The sequence below is a fragment of the Mustelus asterias genome, chromosome 21, assembly GCF_964213995.1.
Source record: "Mustelus asterias chromosome 21, sMusAst1.hap1.1, whole genome shotgun sequence".
Taxonomy (NCBI): domain Eukaryota; kingdom Metazoa; phylum Chordata; class Chondrichthyes; order Carcharhiniformes; family Triakidae; genus Mustelus; species Mustelus asterias.
Window position 1 is genome coordinate 81460580 of NC_135821.1, and position 23820 is coordinate 81484399.

The window sequence follows — 23820 nt, forward strand, 5'->3', positions numbered from 1 at the left end:
ACTTGGATAAGAAACTGAGTGTTAGGAAACAGTAGTGATAAATGGGTGCCTTTCAGATTGAAGGAAGGTTTACAATGGAGTTCCCCTGGGTCAGTGTTGGGATCCTTGCTCTTCCTGATATATATCAATGACCTAGATATTGTGTTGTTCAGGGTATGATTTTAAAACTTGCAGTTATGAAGATTGGAAATGTTGTCAACTGTGATGAGGATAGTCATGAACTTCAAAAGACAGACATGTTGGTGGGTGAGTTGCAGCTGAAGTCCAATGCAGAGAAGTGTGAGGTGATTCATTTTGTTGGAAAGAATATGGAGAGGCAATATAAACTAAAGGGAGACTTGATAGAGGTATTCAAGATTCTGAGAGGTATGGAGAGGGCAAATCGTGAGAAACTGTTTCCTCTCAAGACAGCATTAAGAACTAGATTACACAATCAAAATAATTGGCACAAGTAGTAAAAGGGATGCAAGAAAAATGATTTTCACCCAGAGGGTGGTTGGTGCCTGGAACGAGCTTCCACAGATGGTGTTTCAATCAAGGTATTCAAAAAGCAAATTAGATTGTTCTCTAAAAGAAAGGACATGCAAGGTTAAGGGGATAAGGCAGGGGAATGGGATTAGACATATGCTGTTCTTGACGGATCCTTCTGCACAGTAAAGATTCTGTGATCCCATTTTCTTGCAAAACTATGGTCGAATCTCTATAATTAGATTTCTGCCCCCACCACTGCACTGAAACAATCCAAACCAAAATCTCTAATGATATCTTCTCTGATTGAGTGTGGTACATTTTCCCTCCCCATCTTCTTTGCTGACAACCATATCATCATCATTCTTCAATGTAGTTCCCACTGTTGTCCTGTGTAGTAGGACTGTCCTCGCTTATTTCCAGTCTTACCTAGTCATAGCTTCTCTTTCCATATGCTACTTCTGGAGTCCCTCAGGTATCTAACCCTGGCCCCTCCTCCTAACCAGCATCTACACATTGCTCCCAACCTGCCACAAACTCCCCATTTCTCTGATGCATCTCTTGTGCATTTCACCCTCTTCACAGCAAAAATTGGTGTCTAAAACAGTTTATGCACGATGCTCCAAAATTTCATCCCTAAACTTTTCCGATTCTAAAGATTCTCTTCAAAACCTTTTTGACCCAGCTTTCAGCCACCCTTCCAAATATTTTGTTGCATAGTTTGGTGAAAGGCTTTGTCTGATTGTGCCTCATATTGTCGAATCAGCACATTCAATTGGGGAATGGAGAATAATAACCCATGCTGGGGAGGGAGGGAGGAAAAAGATTGAAGAATTTAAGAACTCACATATTCTTTTTCTTTCTGGTGCCTCTCCTCTGCATCTTTCAGCAGCTCCTGTGCTTGTTGGAGTTTGGCATCAATGAGTTGTTGCTGCAAGTCTTTGTGCTTAAATACCTTGTCAATGTGCTGTGAACAGATTATGGTTTCAATGTTTTCAAAAAACAATGATATTAAATCAACTGGTGATTTTCCAAATATTGCTGAAAGAAGAAACATGCCAAAGCATTTCATCTTGCACTCATCAGAATTGCTTGCAACAATTTTCCAACTGTAACAGAGGAACAACAAATTTATAGTGCATCACAAGAGAGTGCTGATTGTTTGGCAAGTGGACTCAGATTGGTGGAAGCGTTACCATGGTGAATGTAACATGAAACAGTTAACTGCCCAGCTCTGCTCAAATTCAAACTGGGCAGCTCGACATTGATTGGTCATGACATTGCCCAGGGAATGAACCAGGAACTTTGTTTTGTTTAGTTGATAAAGTTGCAATGCGTGAACATGTTCCTTCTGTCCACAAAGGACAAGGACCTGGTTGTTTAAGAATTACACTGAAAGCCAATTTAAGATAATCACTCAGGCTTCTAGTGTTGCTCTCTTACACATGCTATATGTCCACACACAGCCCTGTTCTTTGCAGACAGAAGGAACATGTCCACATATTCTGGTTCATTGCTCTGGCAATTGCCTTTACCAAAGTTGACCTGCCCAGTTTGAATTTGAACAAGGCATTTAACAGGATGCTGCCTGGGATGGAACATTTAAGTTATAAAGAGAGGTTGGATAGGCTTGGATTGTTTTCTCTGGAGCAGAGAAGACTGAGGGATGACCTGATAGAGGTGTTCAAGATTATGAGGGGCATGGACAGGGTGGGTAGGGAACAGCTGTTCCCCTTGGTTGAAGGGTCAGTAACAAAGGGACACAAGTTAAAAGTGAGGGGTGGGAGGTTTAGGGAGGATTTGACGTAAAACATTTTTACTCAGAGGGTGATGACGGTGTCTGGAATGTACTGGCTGGGAGGGTGGTGGAGGCGGGATGCCTCGCATCTTTTAAAAAGTACCTGGATGAGTACTTGGCACGCCATAACATTCAAGGCTACGGGCCAAATGCTGGCAAGTGGGATTAGGTGGGCAGGTCATGGCATTTCATGCGTCGGTGCAGACTCGATAGGCCGAAGGGCTTCTTCTGCACTGTAGTATTGTGTGATTCTGGTCCACGAAAGATAACACATTTGATATAATCGCTATTAGAACATAGAACATAGAATAGTACAGCACAGAACAGGCCCTTCGGCCCACGATGTTGTGCCGAGCTTTATCTGAAACCAAGATCAAGCTATCCCACTCCCTATCATCCTGGTGTGCTCCATGTGCTATTCTTTAAAATTACAATATAAGTTGGTCAGAACACAAGGCCCCCAAGTATTAACTTCTACTTGATAGTTTGTTGCAGGCCATTTGTGGAGTCTTCCTGGTCAAATTATCGCTTGGATACATAGAACATAGAACATTACAGCACAGAACAGGCCCTTCGGCCCACGATGTTGTGCCGACCTTCATCTGAAACCAAGATCAAGCTATCCCACTCCCTACCATCCTGGTGTGCTCCATGTGCCTATCCAATAACCGCTTAAATGTTCCTAAAGTGTCTGACTCCACTATCACTGCAGGCAGTCCATTCCACACCCCAACCACTCTCTGCGTGAAGAACCTACCTCTGATATCCTTCCTATATCTCCCACCATGAACCCTATAGTTATGCCCCCTTGTAATAGCTCCATCCACCCGAGGAAATAGTCTTTGAACGTTCACTCGATCTATCCCCTTCATCATTTTATAAACCTCTATTAAGTCTCCCCTCAATCTCCTCCGCTCCAGAGAGAACAGCCCCAGCTCCCTCAACCTTTCCTCATAAGACCGACACTCCAAACCAGGCAGCATCCTGGTAAATCTCCTCTGCACTCTTTCCAGCGCTTCCACATCCTTCTTATAGTGAGGTGACCAGAACTGCACGCAATTTGTATCAGATTGATGTATGAAGAAAATCTAAAATGCATCTCAAACACAAGAACTACCAGTTAAATTTATATGTATTTTAATTGAATGTCTTGGACCTTCAATCTTCCAGCCAGGCATATTAGTGTTCTGGAGCTATTGTACAAATCAATCCGGACTATTTGAGCATGGACTTTTACAAAAAAGAAGCCATTATAAACTAGCTACAGCAACACAGTGTACACTGAAGCAATTGCTGTGAGGATTCTTAATATTCTCAATAGATTCTTAGCCTCCCACTTTACATGAGTTTGTCTTGGCAGGACAAAATAATTTAACACTTCAGGAAAATAAGGAAGTGGACTACGTAGATCCTACAGTCTGTGAACAATGACGAATTAGCAATCATTTCTCTTTGCATTTAATGCTTAAACTCTCAGGTAAGGAATGGCATAAATCATTTGTAAGACAAGGTTTGTTGAGCCAATAATTGCTCAGCAACACAATGCAATTAATTATTTTAACTTCAATTATTAAAAATGTGACATCATGAAGCACCAAAATTGTATCTGAACAATTAAAATTACAGGCTTTATTTTATTCCCAGCAATTGAGCCCATGATAAGATTTATAGCTCCAGTTACCTCCTCTCTCAATTCATACTGTTCAATCAATTTCTTCAGTTTCTCTGCCAGCTCCATGTTCTCTTGACGCAGTTTGGAATTCCGTTCATTATGCTGTTCCATTTGTGCCTGGATATCATTCAGAGTTATCTGGAAGTGAGAGGTAATCTCTTTACGCTTCTCTTCCTCATCTCTTCCTCGTTGAACACCTTCTTCCTGTGGGGATATTTCCCAGCATTAATTAGAATTCTAATATTTCACTATCCCGGTTAGTGATACAACAATATGTAACTGTATGATCTGGTTTTACTAAGTGCACATTTCCTGTTCTATGACATAAAGGCAGCAGAGTCCAGTCAATGGACTGAGGGCTAAAATTATTGTTCCTATAAATGGAGAACTCTCAATTTCATTTGGGCTGTTAGAAACATCACGCGCAGGAGATGGATTCTTCATGCACCGCAATAAGGGCAATTCACCGAAAAGGTCACTGCTACACAATTAATGGTCTGCAGAACACCAATAATTCAGATTGGAATAGAACTGCTTCAGAATCCCTCTACTGTGGAACTTGCAGTCAAAAAGGGGCGTTGCAGGGGATCCCAGTTTCGAAGGGTAAACAGGGGCTCGGGATGGTAAATTATAGCTTCTGTCATCACCCACCTTTCCAAAGGGATGTCAATTTATAGATTTTTAGTTTTTCAAAAAAAGGAGTTAAGGTAGATCGAAGTAACAAGAACTAAAACTTTAAAATAAAAGTAAATATAAAATTAAACAATAAAAGTAACAGATATCTCAAAGACATACTTGTGTAATTAAGAAGTCCTACAAGACCAGGTTAAAGTCCAACAGGTTTATTTGGTATCACGAGCTTTCAGAGCACTGCCCCTTCACCAAGTGGGCGAAAGCTTGTGATACCCAACTAAACCTGTTGGACTTTAACTTGGTCTTGTGAGACTTCTTACTGTGCTCACCCCAGTCTCACGCCGGCACCTCTAAATCATGTGTAATTAAATTTTATTTGCAGGTGGTACTAGCATTTAATAAGCACAGTAAATTGCAGTACACATTGGAATTATTCCAAATTAAATTAAATTAGTAATGCAGTAAACACTTTAGTGCAAGGTATGTCAGTGCGACTCAGCCGTGTGTCATGTATATCCTGTGGGATGTGGAAACTCATGTAGACAAAGTGTCCTCGATGACTACACCTGCTGCAGAAACTTGAGCTCTGGGTTGTGGAGCTCGAAAGACAGCTGGATTGGGTGTATCCAAAAGGTTGAGGATTACATGTTTAGAAAAGGTGCTCATATCGCAGTAGAAGTACAGAGAATGAGGGAATGGATGACTGACAGAATATCTAAGAGAAACAGGCAGGTAGTGCACGAATCCCCAAGGCTCTCACTCTCTAACTGCTTTTCCATTTTGGATACTGATGAGCAAGATGTAGCAAAGCCAAGTTCATGGTCCAACAGGTGCCTCAGCAGCACAGAGGAGGAGGAAGAGTGGAAGTGCTGGAGTGGTAGGCAGGGGGATGGGAACTGGAGGGGAAATTCAGAGTAGAGAGTAGAAAAACTGGCAATGGGGAAGTATTAATTGAAAAAGAGGATATATCAGATGGTATCAAGTTGAACAGAATACTTGGAGTTTGACAGGATTAGTGTAGGCAAGTCATTAGATGGGTCAGAGTAAGGGGGATGGTAAAATAGACCAGAGGTAGTGTGCACAGAGTTGTTCATTAGATTGGTGAGCTACAGGCACAGGTTGACAAATGGAATGATGACATAATTGCTATATCAAAGATTAAAGATGGCATTATAGTACTGGAGAGAGAAGATGTTCTAGATGGGTCAAGGACCGAATCTCTCTGGTTAGAAGCAAGGAGTGATAAAGGTACAACAACATTGATTGGTGTAGTGAATAAACCACTAATTACTGGAAGGGACACAGGAAACAAAATGCAAAGAAATTACAGAGAGGTGCATGAATTATAGAGTAATTAAAATGGAAGATTTAAATTATTCTAATATAGACTGGCATAGGAATAGTGCAAAGCAACTAGAGGGGCACGAGTTTCTAGACTGTGTTCAAGATAATTTTCTGCAGCAATATGTTTCTAGTCCAAAGAGAGAGCAGGCACTGTTGGACCTGGTTCTGGGGATTGAGTCAGCCCAAATGGATCAAATATCAATGGGAAAGTGTATCATAAGGTTTAGGTTGGCCATGGAAAAGGACCAGGGACATTCCAAAGCAGGGATAATTAATTGGGGAACCCAACTTCAGTGAATGAGAATGCATCGGAGTTGAGAGAGTTGAAATCAAATGTTGGTAGAAAAGATAGTGGCTGAACAGTGGGTTACTTTCAAAGAAAAAAATTGAAGGAAATGCCAAGGAATACTCTCTTGAAGAGGAATGGTAGGACAAATAAATCCAAGGCGCTCTGGACAGCAAGAGATAGAGGTGAAGAGGAAAAGGAAGAAGTGCAAGTATGACAGGAGTCAGGTAGGAAACAATGGAGAATCGAGCTGAATATAGAAGAAGCAGAGACATGAAAACACTAAGAGAGCATAAAGAGAACTGGAGCGAAGATAAAAGGGAAGGTCTTCAGTAAGTATATAAATAATAAAAGAATCTAAAGGAAGAGTAGGGCAAAAAGGGGACTTGCACATGGAGGCAGGGGGAAATAGCAGAGGTATTAAGCAAATTCTATGCATCTGTCTTTACAAAGGCTTAGTGGCAGGAGGCAGAGGGTGATGGTCGAAGGTTGTTTTTCTGGCTGGAAATCTGTATCCAGTTGTGTACCATAGGGATCGGTGCGGAGTCCCTTGCTGTTTGTATTGTACATTCATTATCTAGATATGAATGTGGGGGTACGATCAGTAAATTTGCAGATAACATGAAAATTGATGTGGTAAATAGTGAGGAACAGAAGAACATAACTAGGAGCAGGAGTAGGCCATCTGGCCCCTCGAGCCTGCTCCGCCATTCAATAAGATCATGGCTGATCTTTTCGTGGACTCAGCTCCACTTACCCGCCCGCTCACCATAACCCTTAATTCCTTTACTGTTCAAAAATTTATCTATCCTTGCCTTAAAAACATTCAATGAGGTAGCCTCAACTGCTTCACTGGGCAGGGAATTCCACAGATTCACAACCCTTTGGGTGAAGAAGTTCCTCCTCAACTCAGTCCTAAATCTGCTGCCCCTTATTTTGAGGCCATGCCTCCTAGTTCTACTTTCACCCGCCAGTGGAAACAACTTCCCTGCTTCTATCTATTCCCTTCATAATCTCATATTTCTATAATCTTCTGAATTCCAATGAGTATAGCCTAGTCTACTCAGTCTCTCCTCATAAGCCAACCCTCTCAGTTCCGGAATCAATCAAGTGAATCTCCTCTCCACCCCTCCAGTGCCAGTATATCCTTTCTCAAGTAAGGAGACCAAAACTGTACACAATACTCCAGGTGTGGCCTCACCAGCACCTTATACAGCTGCAACATAACCTCGCTGCTTTTATACTCCATCCCTCTAGCATTGAATTTTGGCATGTTATTTGTGTCTTCCACTGTGAAGACCGACACAAAATACCTGTTCAATGCCTCAGCCATTTTCTCATTTCCAGTTATTACATCCCCCTTCTCGCCCTCTAAAGGACCAATGTTTACTTTAGCCACTCTTTTTCATTTTATATATTTGTAGAAACCTTTGCTCTCTGTTTTTATATTCTGAGCTAGTTTACTCTCATAATCCATCTTACTTTTCTTTATAGCTTTTCTCGTGGCTTTCTATTGACCTTTAAAGATTTCCCAATCCTCTAGTTTCCCACTAATCTTTGCCACTTTATATGCATTTTCTTTCAATTTGATACCCTCCTTTATTTCCTTAGATATCCATGGCTGATTTCTTTTTCTACAGTCCTTCCTTATCACTGATATATACTTTTGCTGAGCACTGTGAAAGATCACTTTGAAAGTCCTCCACTGTTCCTCAATTGTCCCACCATAAAGTTTTTGCTCCCAGTCTATCTTAGCCAACGTCTCCCTCATCCTTTTGTAGCCTCTTTTGTTTAAGCATAAGACACTGGTCTTGGATTAAAGAAGAAAACCTTAGATCACAGCACGATACAGACAAGCTGGTCTGATGGGCAGTACAGTGCCAAATGGAGTTTAACCCTGAAAAGAGTGAGGTGATGCATTCTGAGAGGACTAACAAGGCAAGGGGACACGCAGTGAAGAGTAGGACGCTAGGAAATACAGCGGGCCATGGGGTGCATGTCCAAAGATCTCTGAAGGCAGCAGGGTAGGTAGGTAAGGTGGTTAAGGCTTATGGGATACTTGCCTTTATTAGCCGAGGCATACCAGGGAGGTTAACATGGAGCTGTTTGAAAGGCTACTTAAACTACAGCTATGTGCAGTCCTGGTCACCACGCTAGAAGGGATGTGGAAGTTATTCCAGGATGCTGCCTGGGCTGGAGCATTTCAGCTATGAAAGGGGGCTGGTTAGGCTGGGGTTGTTTTCCTTACAGCAGAAAAGGCTGGGGGGGGGGGTGCTGATTGAGGTGTAGTAAATGATGGAAAACATAGATAGGAAGAAACTTTTCCCCTTAGCAGATGGGTTCATAATCAGGGGCATGGGTTTAAGGTAAGGGGCAGGAGATTTAGAGGGGATTTGAGCAAAACCATTTTCACCCAGAGGATGGTGGGAATCTGGAACTCTGTCTGAAAAAATGGGAGAAGCAGGAACCCTCACATTTAAGAATCATTTTGATGAGCGTATAAGGCTATGGACCAAGTGCTGTATGATTAGATTAGCAAAGATAAGTATTTGAAGGCTGTGCAGATATGATGGGCCTCTTTCTGTGCTGTAAAACTCTATGACTCTATGAAGAAGATACTACCCAGATCATGGTGTGAAAGGAGGTAACTGGTACACTAGAAGAATTCACAACTGACAAGGAGGTGGTGTTAGAAACGCTATCATTACTTCAAATTAATAAGGTACCAGGACCAGGTGAGATTCATCCAAGTTACTGAGGGAAGGAAGGTTACAAATTGCAGAGAGACTAGTGATAATCTTTCAGTCTTCCTTAAGACACAGGGGTGGTGGCAGGGGACTGCAAATGATCAATGTTACATCCCAGTTCAAAAAAGAATAAAGCTGGCAACTACACCTCAGTCAGTTTGACTTCAGTGGGAGGGAAACTTCTGGAAACAATAGTTCGGGGCAAAATCACTTAGAGAAGTACAGGATAACTAAAGAAAGCCAGCATGGATTTAAAAGTTTTAAAGTTTATTTATTAGTGTCACAAGAAGATAAGATGTGAAGGAGTAGGACCTATCAAATGTGACGGTGGGAAAGTCTGTATAGAACTGGTAGAAATAGCAGAGGTACGCAATGAATACTTTGCTTCAGTATTCACAGTGGAAAAGGATCTTGGTAGATGCAGTGCAGACTTGCAGTGGACTGAGAAGATTGAGCATGTGGATATTAGGAAAGAGGATGTGTTGGAGCTTTTGAAAAGCATCAAGTTGGATAAATCGCCAGGACTGGATGGGATGTACCCCAGGTTACTGTGGGAGGCGAGGGAAGAGATTGCTGAGCCTCTAGCGATGATCTTTGCGTCATCAATGGAGACGGGAGAGGTTCTGGAGGATTGCGGATGTGGTTCCATTATTCAAGAAAGGGAGAAAAGATAGCCCGGAAAATTATAGACCGGTGAGTCTAACCTCAGTGGTTGGTAAGTTGATGGAGAAGATCCTGAGAGGCAGGATTTATGAACATCTGGAGAGGAATAGTATGATCAGAAATAGACAGCATGGCTTTGTCCAAGGCAGATCATGCCTTACGAGCCTAATTTAATTTTTTGAAGATGTAACTAGACACAGAGACGAGGGAAGAGCGGTAGATGTAGTTTATATGGATTTCAGCAAGGCGTTTGATAAGGTGCCCCATGCAAGGCTCATTGAGAAAGTGAAGGGGCATGGGATACAAGGGGACATTGCTTTGTGGATTCAGAACTGGCTTGCCCACAGAAGGCAAACAGTGGTTGTAGATGGGTCTTTTTCAGCATGGAGGTCGGTCACCAGTGGAGTGCCCCAGGGATCTGTTCTGGGACCCTTGCTCTTTGTGATTTTTACAAATGACCTGGATGAGGAAGTGGAAGGATGGGTTGGCAAGTTTCTGATGACACAAAGGTTGGTGGTGTTGTGGATAGTGTAGAGGGGTGTCAGCAGTTGCAACAAGACATAGATAAAATGCAAGACTGGGCGGAGAAGTGGCAGATGGACTTCAACCCAGATAAGTGTGTGGTGGTTCATTTTGGCAGGTCGAATAGGATGAAAGAATATAATATTAAGGGCAAGACGCTTGGCAGTGTGGAAGATCAGAGGGATCTTGGGGTCCGGGTTCATAGGACGCTCAAAGCAGCATCGCAGGTAGAGGCTGTGGTTAAGAAGGCGTATGGAATACTGGCCTTCATCAATAGAGGAATTGAGTTTAGAAATCGGGAGATAATGCTGGCCTTCATCAATAGAGGAATTGAATTTAGAAATCGGGAGATAATGCTGCAGCTGTATAGGACCCTGGTCAGACCCCATCTGGAGTACTGTGCCCAGTTCTGGTCACCTCATTACAGAAAGGATGTGGAAGCCATAGAAAGGGTGCAGAGGAGATTTACAAGGATGTTGCCTGGATTAGGTGGCATGTCTTACGAGGATGGGTTGAGAGAGCTAGGTCTTTTCTCCTTGGTGAAGCAAAGGATAAGAGGTGACCTGATAGAGGTGTATAAGATGTTGAGGGGTATTGATAGAGTGGAATCTCAGAGGCTTTTACCCAGGGCTGAAATGGTTGCCACAAGAGGTCACAGGTTTAGAGTGCTGGGGAATAGGTACAGAGGAGATGTTCGGGGTAAGTTTTTCACTCAGAGGGTGGTGGGTGCGTGGAATCGGCTGCCGGTAGTGGTGGTGGATTCGATAGGGTCTTTTAAGAGACTTTTGGATAAGTTCATGGAAGTTAGTAAGATAGAGGGTTATAGGTAAGCCTTATAGGTAGGGACATGTTCGACGCAACTTGTGGGCTGAAGGGCCTGTTTGTGCTGTAGCTTTCCTATGTTCTAAGTAGGCTTACATTAACACTGAAGTTACTGTGATAATCCCCTAGTTGCCACACTCTGGCACCTGTTCGGATACACAGAGAATTTAGCATGGCCAATGCACCTAACCAGCACGTCTTTCAGACTGTGGGAGGAAACCGGAACACCCGGAGGAAACCCACGCAGAGATGGGGAGAGACTCCACGCGGACAGTGACCCGAGCCGGGAATCGAACCTGGGTCCCTGGTGCTGTGAGGCAGCAGTGCTAATCACTGCGTCACCATGCTGCCCCATTTATTGAGGGAAAATCTTTTTTTTTCAATTCATGGGCTGTGGGCACGCTGGCTGGGCCGGCATTTATTGCCCATCTCTGAGGGCATTGAATAGTCAATCACATTGCATGTGGAGTCACATGCAGGCCAGGACAGGTAAGTATGACAGGTTTCCTTCCCTAAAGGACATTACTGAAGTAAATTTTTTTTTACACCAATTGACAATGCTTTCATGGTCAGTAGACTTTTAATTCCAGACTTTTATTGAATTCAAATTTCACCATCTGCCATGGTGGGATTTGAACCCAGGTCCCCAGAGCATTACTAGTCCTGTGAGAATACCACCATGCCACTGCTCCCCCACTATGACACTGCCCCCCTCCATGTTTAAATAATTGCTAGGTTTTTTTGAGGAGATAACAGGGAAGATTGAGAAAGGCAATGATGTTAATGTAGTGCAAATGTATTTAAAAAGGCACTTGATACAGCACCACACAGACTTGTGGTGGCACTTCAAAACTGGCTGCGTGACAGGAAACAGTCGTGGCAAATGGATGTTTTGCAGATTGGGGGAAGTTTTGTGGAGCTCCCCAAGGATTAGTGTTGCGACCCTTGTTCTTCCTGATATATATCCAAGACCAGACTGTGGTATGCAGGGCATGATTTTAAAATTTGACAAGGATATGAAGATTGACAATGTTGTCAACTGTAAGGGTAGTCGTGTACTTCAGAAGGACATAAACGTGTTAGTAGATTGGCCAGACAAGTGGCGGGTGAAGTTTAATGCAGAGATTTAGGAGGTGATTCATGTTGGCAGGATGAATATGGAATGAGTTTAAAATAAAGTGAGAAACTCTAAAGGAGGTTCAGGAACAGAGGGGCCTCAGGGAACTGTACTGTACAGGGGAGCGAGTGGCATAGTGGTACTGTCACTGGACTCGCAATCCAGAAACCCAGGACAAGATCCAGCGACCAGGGTTCAAATCCTGCAATGGCAGATAGTGAAATCTGAGTTCAATAAAAATCTGAAATTAAAAGTCTAATGATGACAATGAAACCATTGTCAATTGTTGTATAAACCCATTCGGTTCACAAATGTCGTTTAGGGAAGGAAATCTTACCTAGTCTGGCCTACATGTGATTCCAGACCCACAGCAATATGGGGACCTCTGAATCTCTGAAATGGGGAGTAGTTAGGGATGAGCAATAAATGCTGGCCCAAGCAGTGATGTGCTTTCCTCGTAAAATGAATAATAATAAAAAACAAGTCAGTGAAGATGGAGGGACATGTTGAGAGAAGCATGTGGAACCTTGGGCTTCATTAATAGGGGCACTGAGTACACAGGAAAGGAGATCATATGACCTCATCTGGAGCATTCCATTCAGTTCTGGGCACCATACTGGACCCAAAAAACCCTTCTTCCCTTGCATTTGTGGGAAGTTAGTTGGGTCTTCCTCCATGAAGACAGAACTAAAGTAGTTGTTTAATTGCTCTGAAATTTTCTTGTTCTCTATTATAAATTCTCCCGTTTCTTTTTCTTTTTCCATACTTGTAGACGCTTTTACAGTTCGCTTTTGTCCCCAAATACCCTAAATACTCTCCAATTGTTGATCAATTGGGCCAGTGGGCTGACGAATGGCAGATGGAGTTTAGTTTAGACAAATGCGAGGTGATGCATTTTGGTAGATTGAACCAGGGCAGGACTTACTCAGTTAATGGTAGTGCGTTGGGGGGAGTTACAGAACAAAGAGATCTAGGGGTACATGTTCATAGCTCCTTGAAAGTGGAGTCACAGGTGGACAAAGTGGTGAAGAATGCATTCGGCATGCTTGGTTTCATCGGTCAGAACATCGAATACAGGAGTTGGAATGTCTTGTTGAAGTTGTACAAGACATTGGTAAGGCCACACTTGGAATACTGTGTACAGTTCTGGTCACCCTGTTATAGAAAGGATATTATTAAACTAGAAAGAGTGCAGAAAAGATTTACTGGGATGCTACCGGGACTTGATGGTTTGAGTTATAAGGAGAGACTGGATAGACTGGGACTTTTTTCTCTGGAGCGTAGGAGGCTGAGGAGTGACCTTATAGAGGTCTATAAAATAATGAGCGGCATAGACAAGGTAGATAGTCAATATCTTTTCCCAAAGGTAGGGGAGTCTAAAACTAGAGGACATAAGTTTAAGGTGAGAGGGGAGAGATACAAAAGTGTCCAGAGGGGCAATTTCTTCACACAGAGGGTGGTGAGTGTCTGGAACAAGCTGCCAGAGGTAGTAGTAGAGGCAGGTACAATTTTGTCTTTTGAAAAGCATTTAGTTAGTTACATGGGTACGATGGGTATAGAGGGATATGGGCCAAATGTGGGCAATTGGGATTAGCTTAGGGGTTTTTAAAAAAAAGGGCGGCATGGACAAGTTGGGCCAAAGGGCCTGTTTCCATGCTGTAAACCTCTCTGACTCTACATACTCTAAATATTCTACTTTTCCCCTCTTAACACAAGCACTTAGAGAAGAGTGTTCGAGAAGGAGTCCAAAGACAGGAAGGGAATAGTGACCATCAGGCAGAGTAAGAGGACTAGGCAAGCAGTGCAGGAATCTCCAGTGGCCATTCTCCTGCATAGCAAATAAATCGCCTTGGATAGTGTTAGGGGAAAACGGCCTCTCAGGGGAAAGGAGCAACAGTCAAATCCATTGCAGCACAGTTGGTTCTGCTGCATGGGATAGTAGAAAGTGTGGAATGCAGTAGTTATAGGGGATTCAACAGAGAGGAATAGATAGGTGTTTCTGTGGGCACAAATGAGATTCCACAATGAGATGTTATCTTCCTGGTGCTAGGATCAACGATATCAGAGTGGCTACAGGGCATTCTGGAGGGTGAACAACTAGTGGCCGTGGTACCTACAGCTCTTTGAGCTTGCTCTGCCATTCATTATGATCATGGCTGATTATCCAACTCAACAGCCTGATCCCACCTTCCCCCCCAATATCCTTTGATCCCCTTCTCCCCAAGAGATATAGCTAACTCTTTCTTGAAAATATACAATGTTTTGGCCTCAAAGACTTTGTGGAAAAGACTTCCACTTCCTGGGTGAAGAAATTTCTCCTAATTTCAGTACTAAGAGGTTTACCCACTATCCTTAGGCTATGACCGCTGGTTCTGGGCACCCCCACCATTGGGAACATCCTTCCTGCATTTACTCTGCCTTGTCCTGCTAGAATTGTATAGGTTTTTGAAGATCCCCCTCATTCTTCTAAACTCCAGTGAATATAATCTTAAATGACTCAATTTCTCCTCAAAGATGCTGTTGAGCTAAACGGAACTTCATTTTGGCCACGGATAAAGAAATTTAAATCACAAACCTGAATACAATCACTGCACAAACTACTCCATAGTTTGAAGGAAAGCAATGTTACATCTGTCCAAGAATGAACACATCATAGCAAAAACTAACAGGTTTGAAACTTAAGCCATCAAGACATGAAATCAACATTGTCTAAACTCTAAAGGGCACATTTTGCCAAAGTAGATAAATTACGATAATAACTATCAGATGCATTGTTTTAGCACAAACTGATACTGTTACAATCTCAAACTTGCCTGTTTTTCATCAACTACAAAAGACTCAACAGCATTTGTTTTACTTTTACAACTAATGCTTCACCATACAATGCCCTCGGGCAAATGTTAAAAAACAATCCACCTCAAGCTACTATAAAACAAAGCCGATTGAAAAGGTTAAAGTTTATAAATCTATTTCATAAATGTAACCAATCTGCGTATTTGAATAAATCTTTCCCTTGTACTCTGGAAAATTTCTACCTTTTTTCTTTTTCACCGTACTATGGAGCACTTGTTTGGTTAATTTTGTTTTGACTATGCAAGGAAAGAGGGATACTAGCTGGTAATAGGTGCTTGACTAGCAGCAATATTGGATTTCCACGTGGAGAAAACAGCTAGGTAACAACCAGCATGATATTACAACATCAGTCACATCAATAATAGCAATGCTGCTGAAAATTTAATATCAATGTGATATCAGTGCTAAATTTGCAACGGTGTTCAATGAATTAGCTACAGTAACTCTGAATGTATGAAGGGAGGGCTCCTACTAAACAGGAATAATAGCAACATCGACCAAAACGGAATCTTAAAATCATGCAGAAAGAAGCCGTTTTTTTCCCTGGGGTTAAACGGTAAAAAAGCACAATTAATAAACTTGGAATACAAGGGTAGTCCCAATAATGGTGACCATTAAACTGTCAGTTATCACAAAAACCCTCCTATGTCTTTACCGTAGGAAACCTGTCATCCTTCCCTGGCTTGACCAACATATGACCTCAGGGTTCTAAAAGAGATAGCTGAGGAAATTGTGGAGGCATTGGTGGCGATCTTTCAGGAATCACAGGAGGCAGGGAGGGTCGCAGAGGACTGGAAAGTAGCTAATGTAACACCGCTGTTTAAAAAGGGAGGGAGGCAACAGATGGGAAACTTTAGGCCAGTTAGCCTGACTTCAGTCATTGGCAAGATTTTAGAGTCCATTATTAAAGATGAGATTGCAGAGTACTTGGAAGTGCATGATAAAATAGGACTGAGTCAGCACAACTTTGTCAAGGGGAGGTCATGTCTGACAAATCTGTTAAGAGTTTTTTGAGGAGGTAACAAGGAAGTTTGATAAAGGAGAACCAGTGGACGCGATTTATTTAGATTTCCAGAAGGCTTTTGACAAGGTGCCACATCGGAGACTGTTAAATAAGTTAAGAGCCTATGGTGTTAAGGGTAAGATCCTGGCATGGATAGAGGATTAGCTGACTGGCAGAAGGCAGAGAGTGGGATAAAGGGGTCTTTTTCAGGATGGCAGCCGGTGACTAGTGGTGTGCCTCAGGGGTCGGTGCTGGGACCACAACTTTTCACAATATACATTAACGATTTGAAAGGAACTGAAGGCACCGTTGCTAAGTTTGCAGATGATACAAAGATATGTAGAGGGACAGGTAGTATTGAGGAAGCAGAAGGGCTGCAGAAGAACTTGGACAGGTTAGGAGAGTGGGCAAAGAACTGGCAGATGGAATACAATGTGGAAAAGTGTGAGGTTATGCACTTTGGAAGGAGGAATGGAGGCATACACTATTTTCTAAATGGGGAAATGCTTAGAAAATCAGAAACACAAAGGGACTTGGGAGTCATTGTTCAAGATTCTCTTAAGCTTAAAGTGCAGGTTCAGTCGGCAGCTAGGAAGGCAAATGCACTGTTAGCGTTCATGTCGAGGCGGCTAGAATACAAGAGCAGGGATGTACTTCTGAGGCTGGATAAGGCTCTGGTCAGACCCTATTCGGAGTATTGTGAGCAGTTTTGGGCCCCATATCTAAGGAAGGATGTGCTGGCCTTGGAAAGGGTCCAGAGGAGGTTCACAAGAATGATCCCTGGAATGAACAGCTTGTCGTATCAGGGACAGTTGAGGACTCTGGGTCTGTACTCTGAGTTTAGAAGAATGAGGGGGAATCTTATTGAAACTTACAGGATATTGAGAGGCCTGGATAGAGTGGATGTGGAGAGATTGTTTCCACCAGTAGGAAAAACTAGAACCAGAGGGCACAACCTCAGTTGAGGAGGAATTTCTTCAGCCAGAAAATGGTGAATCTGTGGAACTCTTTGCCGCAGAAGGCTGTGGAGGCCAGGTCATTGAGTGATTTAAGACAGAGATAGATAGGTTCTTGATTAATAAGGGAATCAGGGATTATGGGGAAAAGGCAGGAGAATGGGGATGAGAAAAATATCAGCCATGATTGAATGTTAGAGCAGATTCGATAGGCGGGGTGGCCCAATTCTGCTCCTATATCTTATGGACTCCAAGCCCACAGCAATGTTGTTGACTCTTAACTGCCCTCTGAAATTGTCTAGCAAGCCACTCAGATGTATCAAAACACTATAGAAAGGTCAAAAAGGAATAAGACCAGATGGACCACCAGGCACTTGCCCAGACACCAGAAATGACAACAGCACACCCAGCCCAGTCTATCTTGCAAAGTTCTCCTTACTAACATCTGGGGATTTGTGCTAAAATTGGGGGAGACACAATCATTCACACCGAATTATGGTGCATAGCCAATGCACCATCACCATTCCAGAGTATGTCTTGTCCACAGGTAGGTCAGATCCAGAAGATGTAATGGTTAAATGGTATACAGTCATACTTGCCTTCAGTGTCTTAACATTGATTCCAGAAGTCATCAAGTCTCTCAGCATCTGGTCAAACATGATAACTGCTGATTATCACTAGACTGACTAGAGAGCCCGACTAGAGAGGGGGCTATACTGGACCTAGTACTGGGGAATGAGCCCAGTCAGGTCTTCAAAGTTTCAGTAGGGGAACATGTGGCAAACAGTGATCACAATTCTGTTAGCTTTAGGATAGTGATGGAAAAGGATGAGTGGTGACCCAAGGGTAAGGTGTTGGATTGAGGGAAGGCTAACTTTAGTGGGATTAGGCAGAAATTGGCAGCTGTTGATTGGGAGAGGCTGTTTGAGGGTAAATCCACATCTGGCATGTGGGAGTCTTTTAAGGAACAGTTGTTAGGGCTGCAGGATAGGCATGTGCCTGTAAAAAAGGATAGGAAGGGTAGGATTCGAGAACCGTGGATAACCAGGGAAATTGAGGGACTGGTCAAAAAGAAAAGAGGCGTACGTTCGGTCCAGGCAGCTAAAAACGGAGGGAGCTCTGGAGGAATACAAAGAAAGTAGGAAAGAACTCAAACGAGGAATTAGAAGGGCAAAAAGGGGTCACGAAATGTCCTTGGCAGACAGGATTAAGGAGAATCCCAAGGCATTTTATTCATACGTTAGGAACAAAAGGGTTGTCAGGGGAAAAAAAATCGGACCTCTCAGGGACAACAGTGGGGAATTATGCTTGGAGCCCAAAGAAGTAGGGGAGATCCTAAATGAATACTTTGCGTTGGTATTCACAAAGGAGAGGGATGTGTTGACTGGGAGTGTCTCAGAGGGGAATGTTGAACCGTTAGAGAAAATCTCCATTACAAGGGAGGAAGTGTTAGGTTTTTTAGAGAATATAAAGACTGACAAATCCCCAGGGCCTGATGGAATCTATCCAAGGCTGCTCAGGGAGACGAGAGATGAAATCGCTGGGCCTCTGACGCAAATCTTTGTCTCGTCACTAGACACAGGTGAGGTCCCAGAGGATTGGAGGGTTATAGGCCGGGAAATTATAGGTCGGTGAGCTTGACGTCGGTGGTAGGGAAGTTGTTGGAGAAGATTCTTAGAGATAGGATGTATGCGCATTTAGAAAGGAATAAACTCATTAACGATAGTCAGCATGGTTTTGTGTGAGGGAGGTCATGCCTCACTAACCTGGTGGAGTTTTTTGAAGAAGTGACCAGAATGGTTGACGAGGGAAGGGCCGTGGATGTCGTCTATATGGACTTTAGTAAAGCGTTTGACAAAGTACCTCATGGTAGGTTGGTGAAAAAGGTTGGATTTCATGGGATAAAGGGGGAGGTGGCTAGATGGATGGAGAACTGGCTTGGTCACAGAAGACAGAGGGTGGTAGTGGAAGGGTCTTTTTCCGGCTGGAGGCCTGTGACTAGTGGTGTTCCGCAGGGCTCTGTATTGGGACCTCTGCTGTTTGTGATTTATATAAACGATCTGGAAGAAGGTGTAACTGGGGTGATCAGTAAGTTTGCAGACGACACGAAAATGGCTGGACTTGCAGATAGTGAGGAACATTGTCAGAGGCTACAGAAGGATATAGATAGGCTGGAAATTTGGGCAAAGAAATTGCAGATGGAGTTCAATCCAGATAAATGCGAAGTGATGCATTTTGGTAGAGCTAATGTCGGGGGGAGCTATACGATAAATGGCAGAACCATAAAGGGTGTAGATACGCAGAGGGACCTGGGTGTGCAAGTCCACAGATCCTTGAAGGTGACGTCACAGGTGGAGAAGGTGGTGAAGAAGGCATATGGCATGCTTGCCTTTATAGGACGGGGCATAGAGTATAAAAGTTGGGGTCTGATGTTGCAGATGTATAGAACGTTGGTTCGGCCGCATTTGGAATACTGCGCCCAGTTCTGGTCGCCACACTACCAGAAGGGCGTGGAGGCTTTAGAGAGTGTGCAGAGGAGGTTTACCAGGATGTTGCCTGGTATGGAGGGGCTTAGTTATGAGGAAAGATTGGGTAAATTGGGGTTGTTCTCACTGGAAAGACGGAGGATGAGGGGAGTGTATAAAATTATGAAAGGCATAGATAGGGTGAACGGTGGGAAGCTTTTTCCCAGGTCGGTGGTGACGTTCACAAGGGGTCATAGGTTCAAGGTATGGGGGGGGGGGGGGGGGGCACGTAGGTTCAACACGGATATCAGAAGGACATATTTTACAGAGAGGGTGGTGGGGGCCTGGAATGCGCTGCCGGGCAAGGTGGTTGAAACGGGCACACTGGGAACGTTTAAGACTTATCTAGATAGCCACATAAATGGAATGGGAATGGAGGGATACAAAAGAATGGTCTAGTTTGGACCAGGGAGCGGCGCGGGCTTGGAGGGCAGAAGGGCCTATTCCTGTGCTGTATTGTTCTTTGTATCACCAAGAGCACTCTTCCATGTTGAACACAATTTCGAAGAAACATTGAGGGTAGCAAGGGCACAGAATACATTCGAGGTGGTGAACTTCAATACACCAATAGCAGCATTACTGACTGAACTGGCAGAGTCCAAAGGGACATGGCTGCTGGACTGGGTCTGTGGCAGATGATGAGGGAACCAACAGGACAGAAAAACCTACTTGACCTTTGTACAGAACTGGCGAAGATCAAGTCCAATCTTCACACTGAGGAAACCTTCCATTGTGTTGTGCAGCACTAGCACTGTGCTAAGTGGGATAGATTCAGAACAGATCAAGCAATTCAAAACAGGGCATCCAATAGCTCCTGTGGGCCATCAGAAGCAGAATTTTATTCAACCCAAATCTGTATCATGGCTCTGCATAAACCCCACTCTACCATTACCATCAAGAAAGAGGGATCAACTCTGATTCAATGTCGAGTGAAGGAGCAACACTAGGCATATTTAAAAATGAGTGACAACTTGAAGTTATAGCATGGAAACTAGAAGCAGGTGAGGCCATTCCTCCCTACAAGCCTGTTCCGCCATTCATTTTGATCATGGCTAATCACAACACAGAACAACTTGCCAAACAACAGAAGAAGCAAATAATAGAAAAAGCCAAGAGATCCAACAGATCAGATCATGACTGGTGGTGGATAATTAAACTAACTGGAAGAGGCGGCTCCACATATAAATCCCTCTTCAATGATAGGGGAGTGCAGCACATCAATGCAAAAGATAAAGCTGGAGAACTTGCAACCATTTTCTGCCAGAAGTGGCCTCTGGTATAGTACCAGAAGATTGGAGGTTAGCGAATGTTGTCCCATTGTTTAAGAAGGGGAACAGAGACTTCCCCGGGAATTATAGACCGGTGAGTCTCACTTCTGTTGTCGGCAAGATGTTGGAAAAAATTATAAGGGATAGGATTTATAGTTATTTGGAGAGTAATGAATTGATAGGTGATAGTCAGCATGGTTTTGTGGCAGGTAGGTCGTGCCTTACTAACCTTATTGAGTTTTTTGAGAAAGTGACCAAGGAGGTGGATGGGGGCAAGGCAGTGGACGTGGTATATATGGATTTTAGTAAGGCGTTTGATAAGGTTCACCATGGTAGGCTTCTGCAGAAAATGCAGATGTATGGGATTGGGGGTGATCTAGGAAATTGGATCAGGAATTGGCTAGCGGATAGGAAACAGAGGGTGGTGGTTGATAGTAAATATTCATCATGGAGTGCGGTTACAAGTGGTGTACCTCAGGGATCTGTTTTGGGGCCACTGCTGTTTGTAATATTTATTAATGATCTGGATGAGGGTATAGTTGGGTGGATTAGCAAATTTGCTGATGACACCAAAGTCGGTGGTGTGGTAGACAGTGAGGAAGGGTGTCGTAGTTTGCAGGAAGACTTAGACAGGTTGCAAAGTTGGGCCGAGAGGTGGCGGATGGAGTTTAATGCGGAGAAGTGTGAGGTAATTCACTTTGGTAGGAATAACAGATGTGTTGAGTATAGGGCTAACGGGAGGACTTTGAATAGTGTGGAGGAGCAGAGGGATCTAGGTGTATGTGTGCATAGATCCCTGAAAGTTGGGAATCAAGTAGATAAGGTTGTTAAGAAGGCATATGGTGTCTTGGCGTTTATTGGTAGGGGGATTGAATTTAGGAGTCGTAGCGTTATGTTGCAACTGTACACAACTCTGGTGCGGCCGCACTTGGAGTACTGTGTGCAGTTCTGGTCCCCACATTACAGGAAGGATGTGGAGGCTTTGGAGAGGGTGCAGAGGAGGTTTACCAGGATGTTGCCTGGTATGGAGGGGAGATCCTATGAGGAGAGGCTGAGGGATTTGGGATTGTTTTCGCTGGAAAGGCGGCGGCTAAGAGGGGATCTTATTGAAACATATAAGATGATTAGAGGTTTAGATAGGGTGGATAGTGATAGCCTTTTTCCTCTGATGGAGAAATCCAGCACGAGGGGGCATGGCTTTAAATTGAGGGGGGGTAGTTATAGAACGGATGTCAGGGGTAGGTTCTTTACCCAGAGGGTGGTGAGGGATTGGAATGCCCTGCCAGCATCAGTAGTAAATGCGCCTAGTTTGGGGGCGTTTAAGAGATCCGTAGATAGGTTCATGGACGAAAAGAAATTGGTTTAGGTTGGAGGGTCACAGTTTTTTTTTTTAACTGGTCGGTGCAACATCGTGGGCCGAAGGGCCTGTTCTGCGCTGTAATGTTCTATGTTCTATGTTCTATGATCCATCTCCGCCTCCTCCAGAGGTCCCCAGCATCACAGATGCCAGTCTTCTGCCAATTCGATTCACTCCACGTGATATCAAAAAACAGCTGAAGACATTGGATACTACAAAGGCTGTGGGCCCTGACAATATTCCAGCTACAGTACTGAAGACTTGTGGTTCAGAACTTTTGTTCCTGGTAAAGCTGTTCCAGTACAGCTCCAAAGCCAGCATCTACCCAGCAATATGGAAAACAACCTAGATATGCCCTGTCCACGAAAGTCAGGAGAAATCCAACCCAGCCAATTACTGCCCCATCAGTCTACGCTTCATCATCAATAAAGTGACAGAAGGTGTTGTCCACAGTGCTATCAAGTGACCGAAATAACCCGCTCGCTGATGCTCAATTTGGGTTTCACCAGCTCCTGACCTCATTACATCCTTGGTCCAAACATGGACAAAAGAGCTGAACTCCAGCGGTGAGACGAGAGTGACTAGCCTTGACATTAAGGCAGCATTTGGCCAAGTGTGGCAGAAAAGAGCCTGAGCAAAGTTAACACCAAAGCACATTAGGGGTAAACTCCCCACTAATTGGATTTATACCTAATACAAAAGAAGATAATGGTCTTTGTTGGAGCCAATCATCTCAGTCCCAGGACATCAATGCTGGATTTCACACACTGTGAATTACTTGAGGTACAGTGACTGGGTTAGAGGCAGACATAGAACTATTTTGCAGATACTGAGATCCAAACAGGAATGAAGGGCTTGCAATTTTTTAGTGTTTTTATGACCTTAAGATATTAAAGTGCTTTATGTCAATAAAAAAATACTGGAAGTGTAGTCACTGTGGCAATGAAGGAAACGTACTTAGGACTAGACACAAAGCAGTGGGAGTTCAGAAGGGGAGAGGGGGAGGCGGGCCGAGAGAGGGAAAGAGAGAGGGGGAGGCGGACCGAGAGAGGATGAGGGACGACCGAGAGCGACGGGGGTGGGGCGAGAGAGCCAGGCAGACAGGTCGGGGGAGAGCGCGCCAGGCAGAGAGAGAGAGCGAGCGCGCCAGGCAGAGAGAGAGAGCGCCAGGCAGAGAGAGAGAGAGAGAGAGAGCGCCAGGCAGAGAGAGAGCGCGCCAGGCAGAGAGAGAGAGAGAGAGCGCCAGGCAGAGAGAGAGAGAGAGAGAGCGCCAGGCAGAGAGAGAGAGAGAGAGAGAGAGCGCCAGGCAGAGAGAGAGAGAGAGAGCGCCAGGCAGAGAGAGAGAGAGAGCGCCAGGCAGAGAGAGAGAGAGAGAGAGAGCGCCAGGCAGAGAGAGAGAGAGAGCGCGCCAGGCACAGAGAGAGAGAGAGAGAGAGAGCACCAGGCAGAGAGAGAGAGAGCGCCAGGCAGAGAGAGAGAGAGAGGGAGAGCACCAGGCAGAGAGAGAGAGAGAGAGAGCGCCAGGCAGAGAGAGAGAGAGAGAGAGAGCGCCAGGCAGAGAGAGAGAGCGCCAGGCAGAGAGAGAGAGAGAGCGCCAGGCAGAGAGAGAGAGAGAGAGCGCCAGGCAGAGAGAGAGAGAGAGAGAGCGCCAGGCAGAGAGAGAGAGAGAGAGAGCGCCAGGCAGAGAGAGCGCCAGGCAGAGAGAGAGAGAGCGCCAGGCAGAGAGAGAGAGAGAGAGCGCCAGGCAGAGAGAGAGAGAGCGCCAGGCAGAGAGAGAGAGAGAACG

The 23820-nt window shown here is 44.2% G+C and overlaps 1 protein-coding gene across 1 annotated transcript in view; it reads right to left on the reverse strand.

Annotated features, from left to right (window-relative positions):
- Window positions 1-23820, reverse strand: part of LOC144509456 (alpha-taxilin-like) — a 119783-nt gene that overhangs the window by 24918 nt on the left and 71045 nt on the right. The window contains exons 5-6 of the mRNA XM_078238358.1: window positions 3948-4142; window positions 1316-1435 (exon numbers count right to left, since the gene is read on the reverse strand). Of these exons, the coding sequence (XP_078094484.1) occupies window positions 1316-1435; window positions 3948-4142 (315 nt within the window). The remainder of the gene's footprint in view (window positions 1-1315; window positions 1436-3947; window positions 4143-23820) is intronic.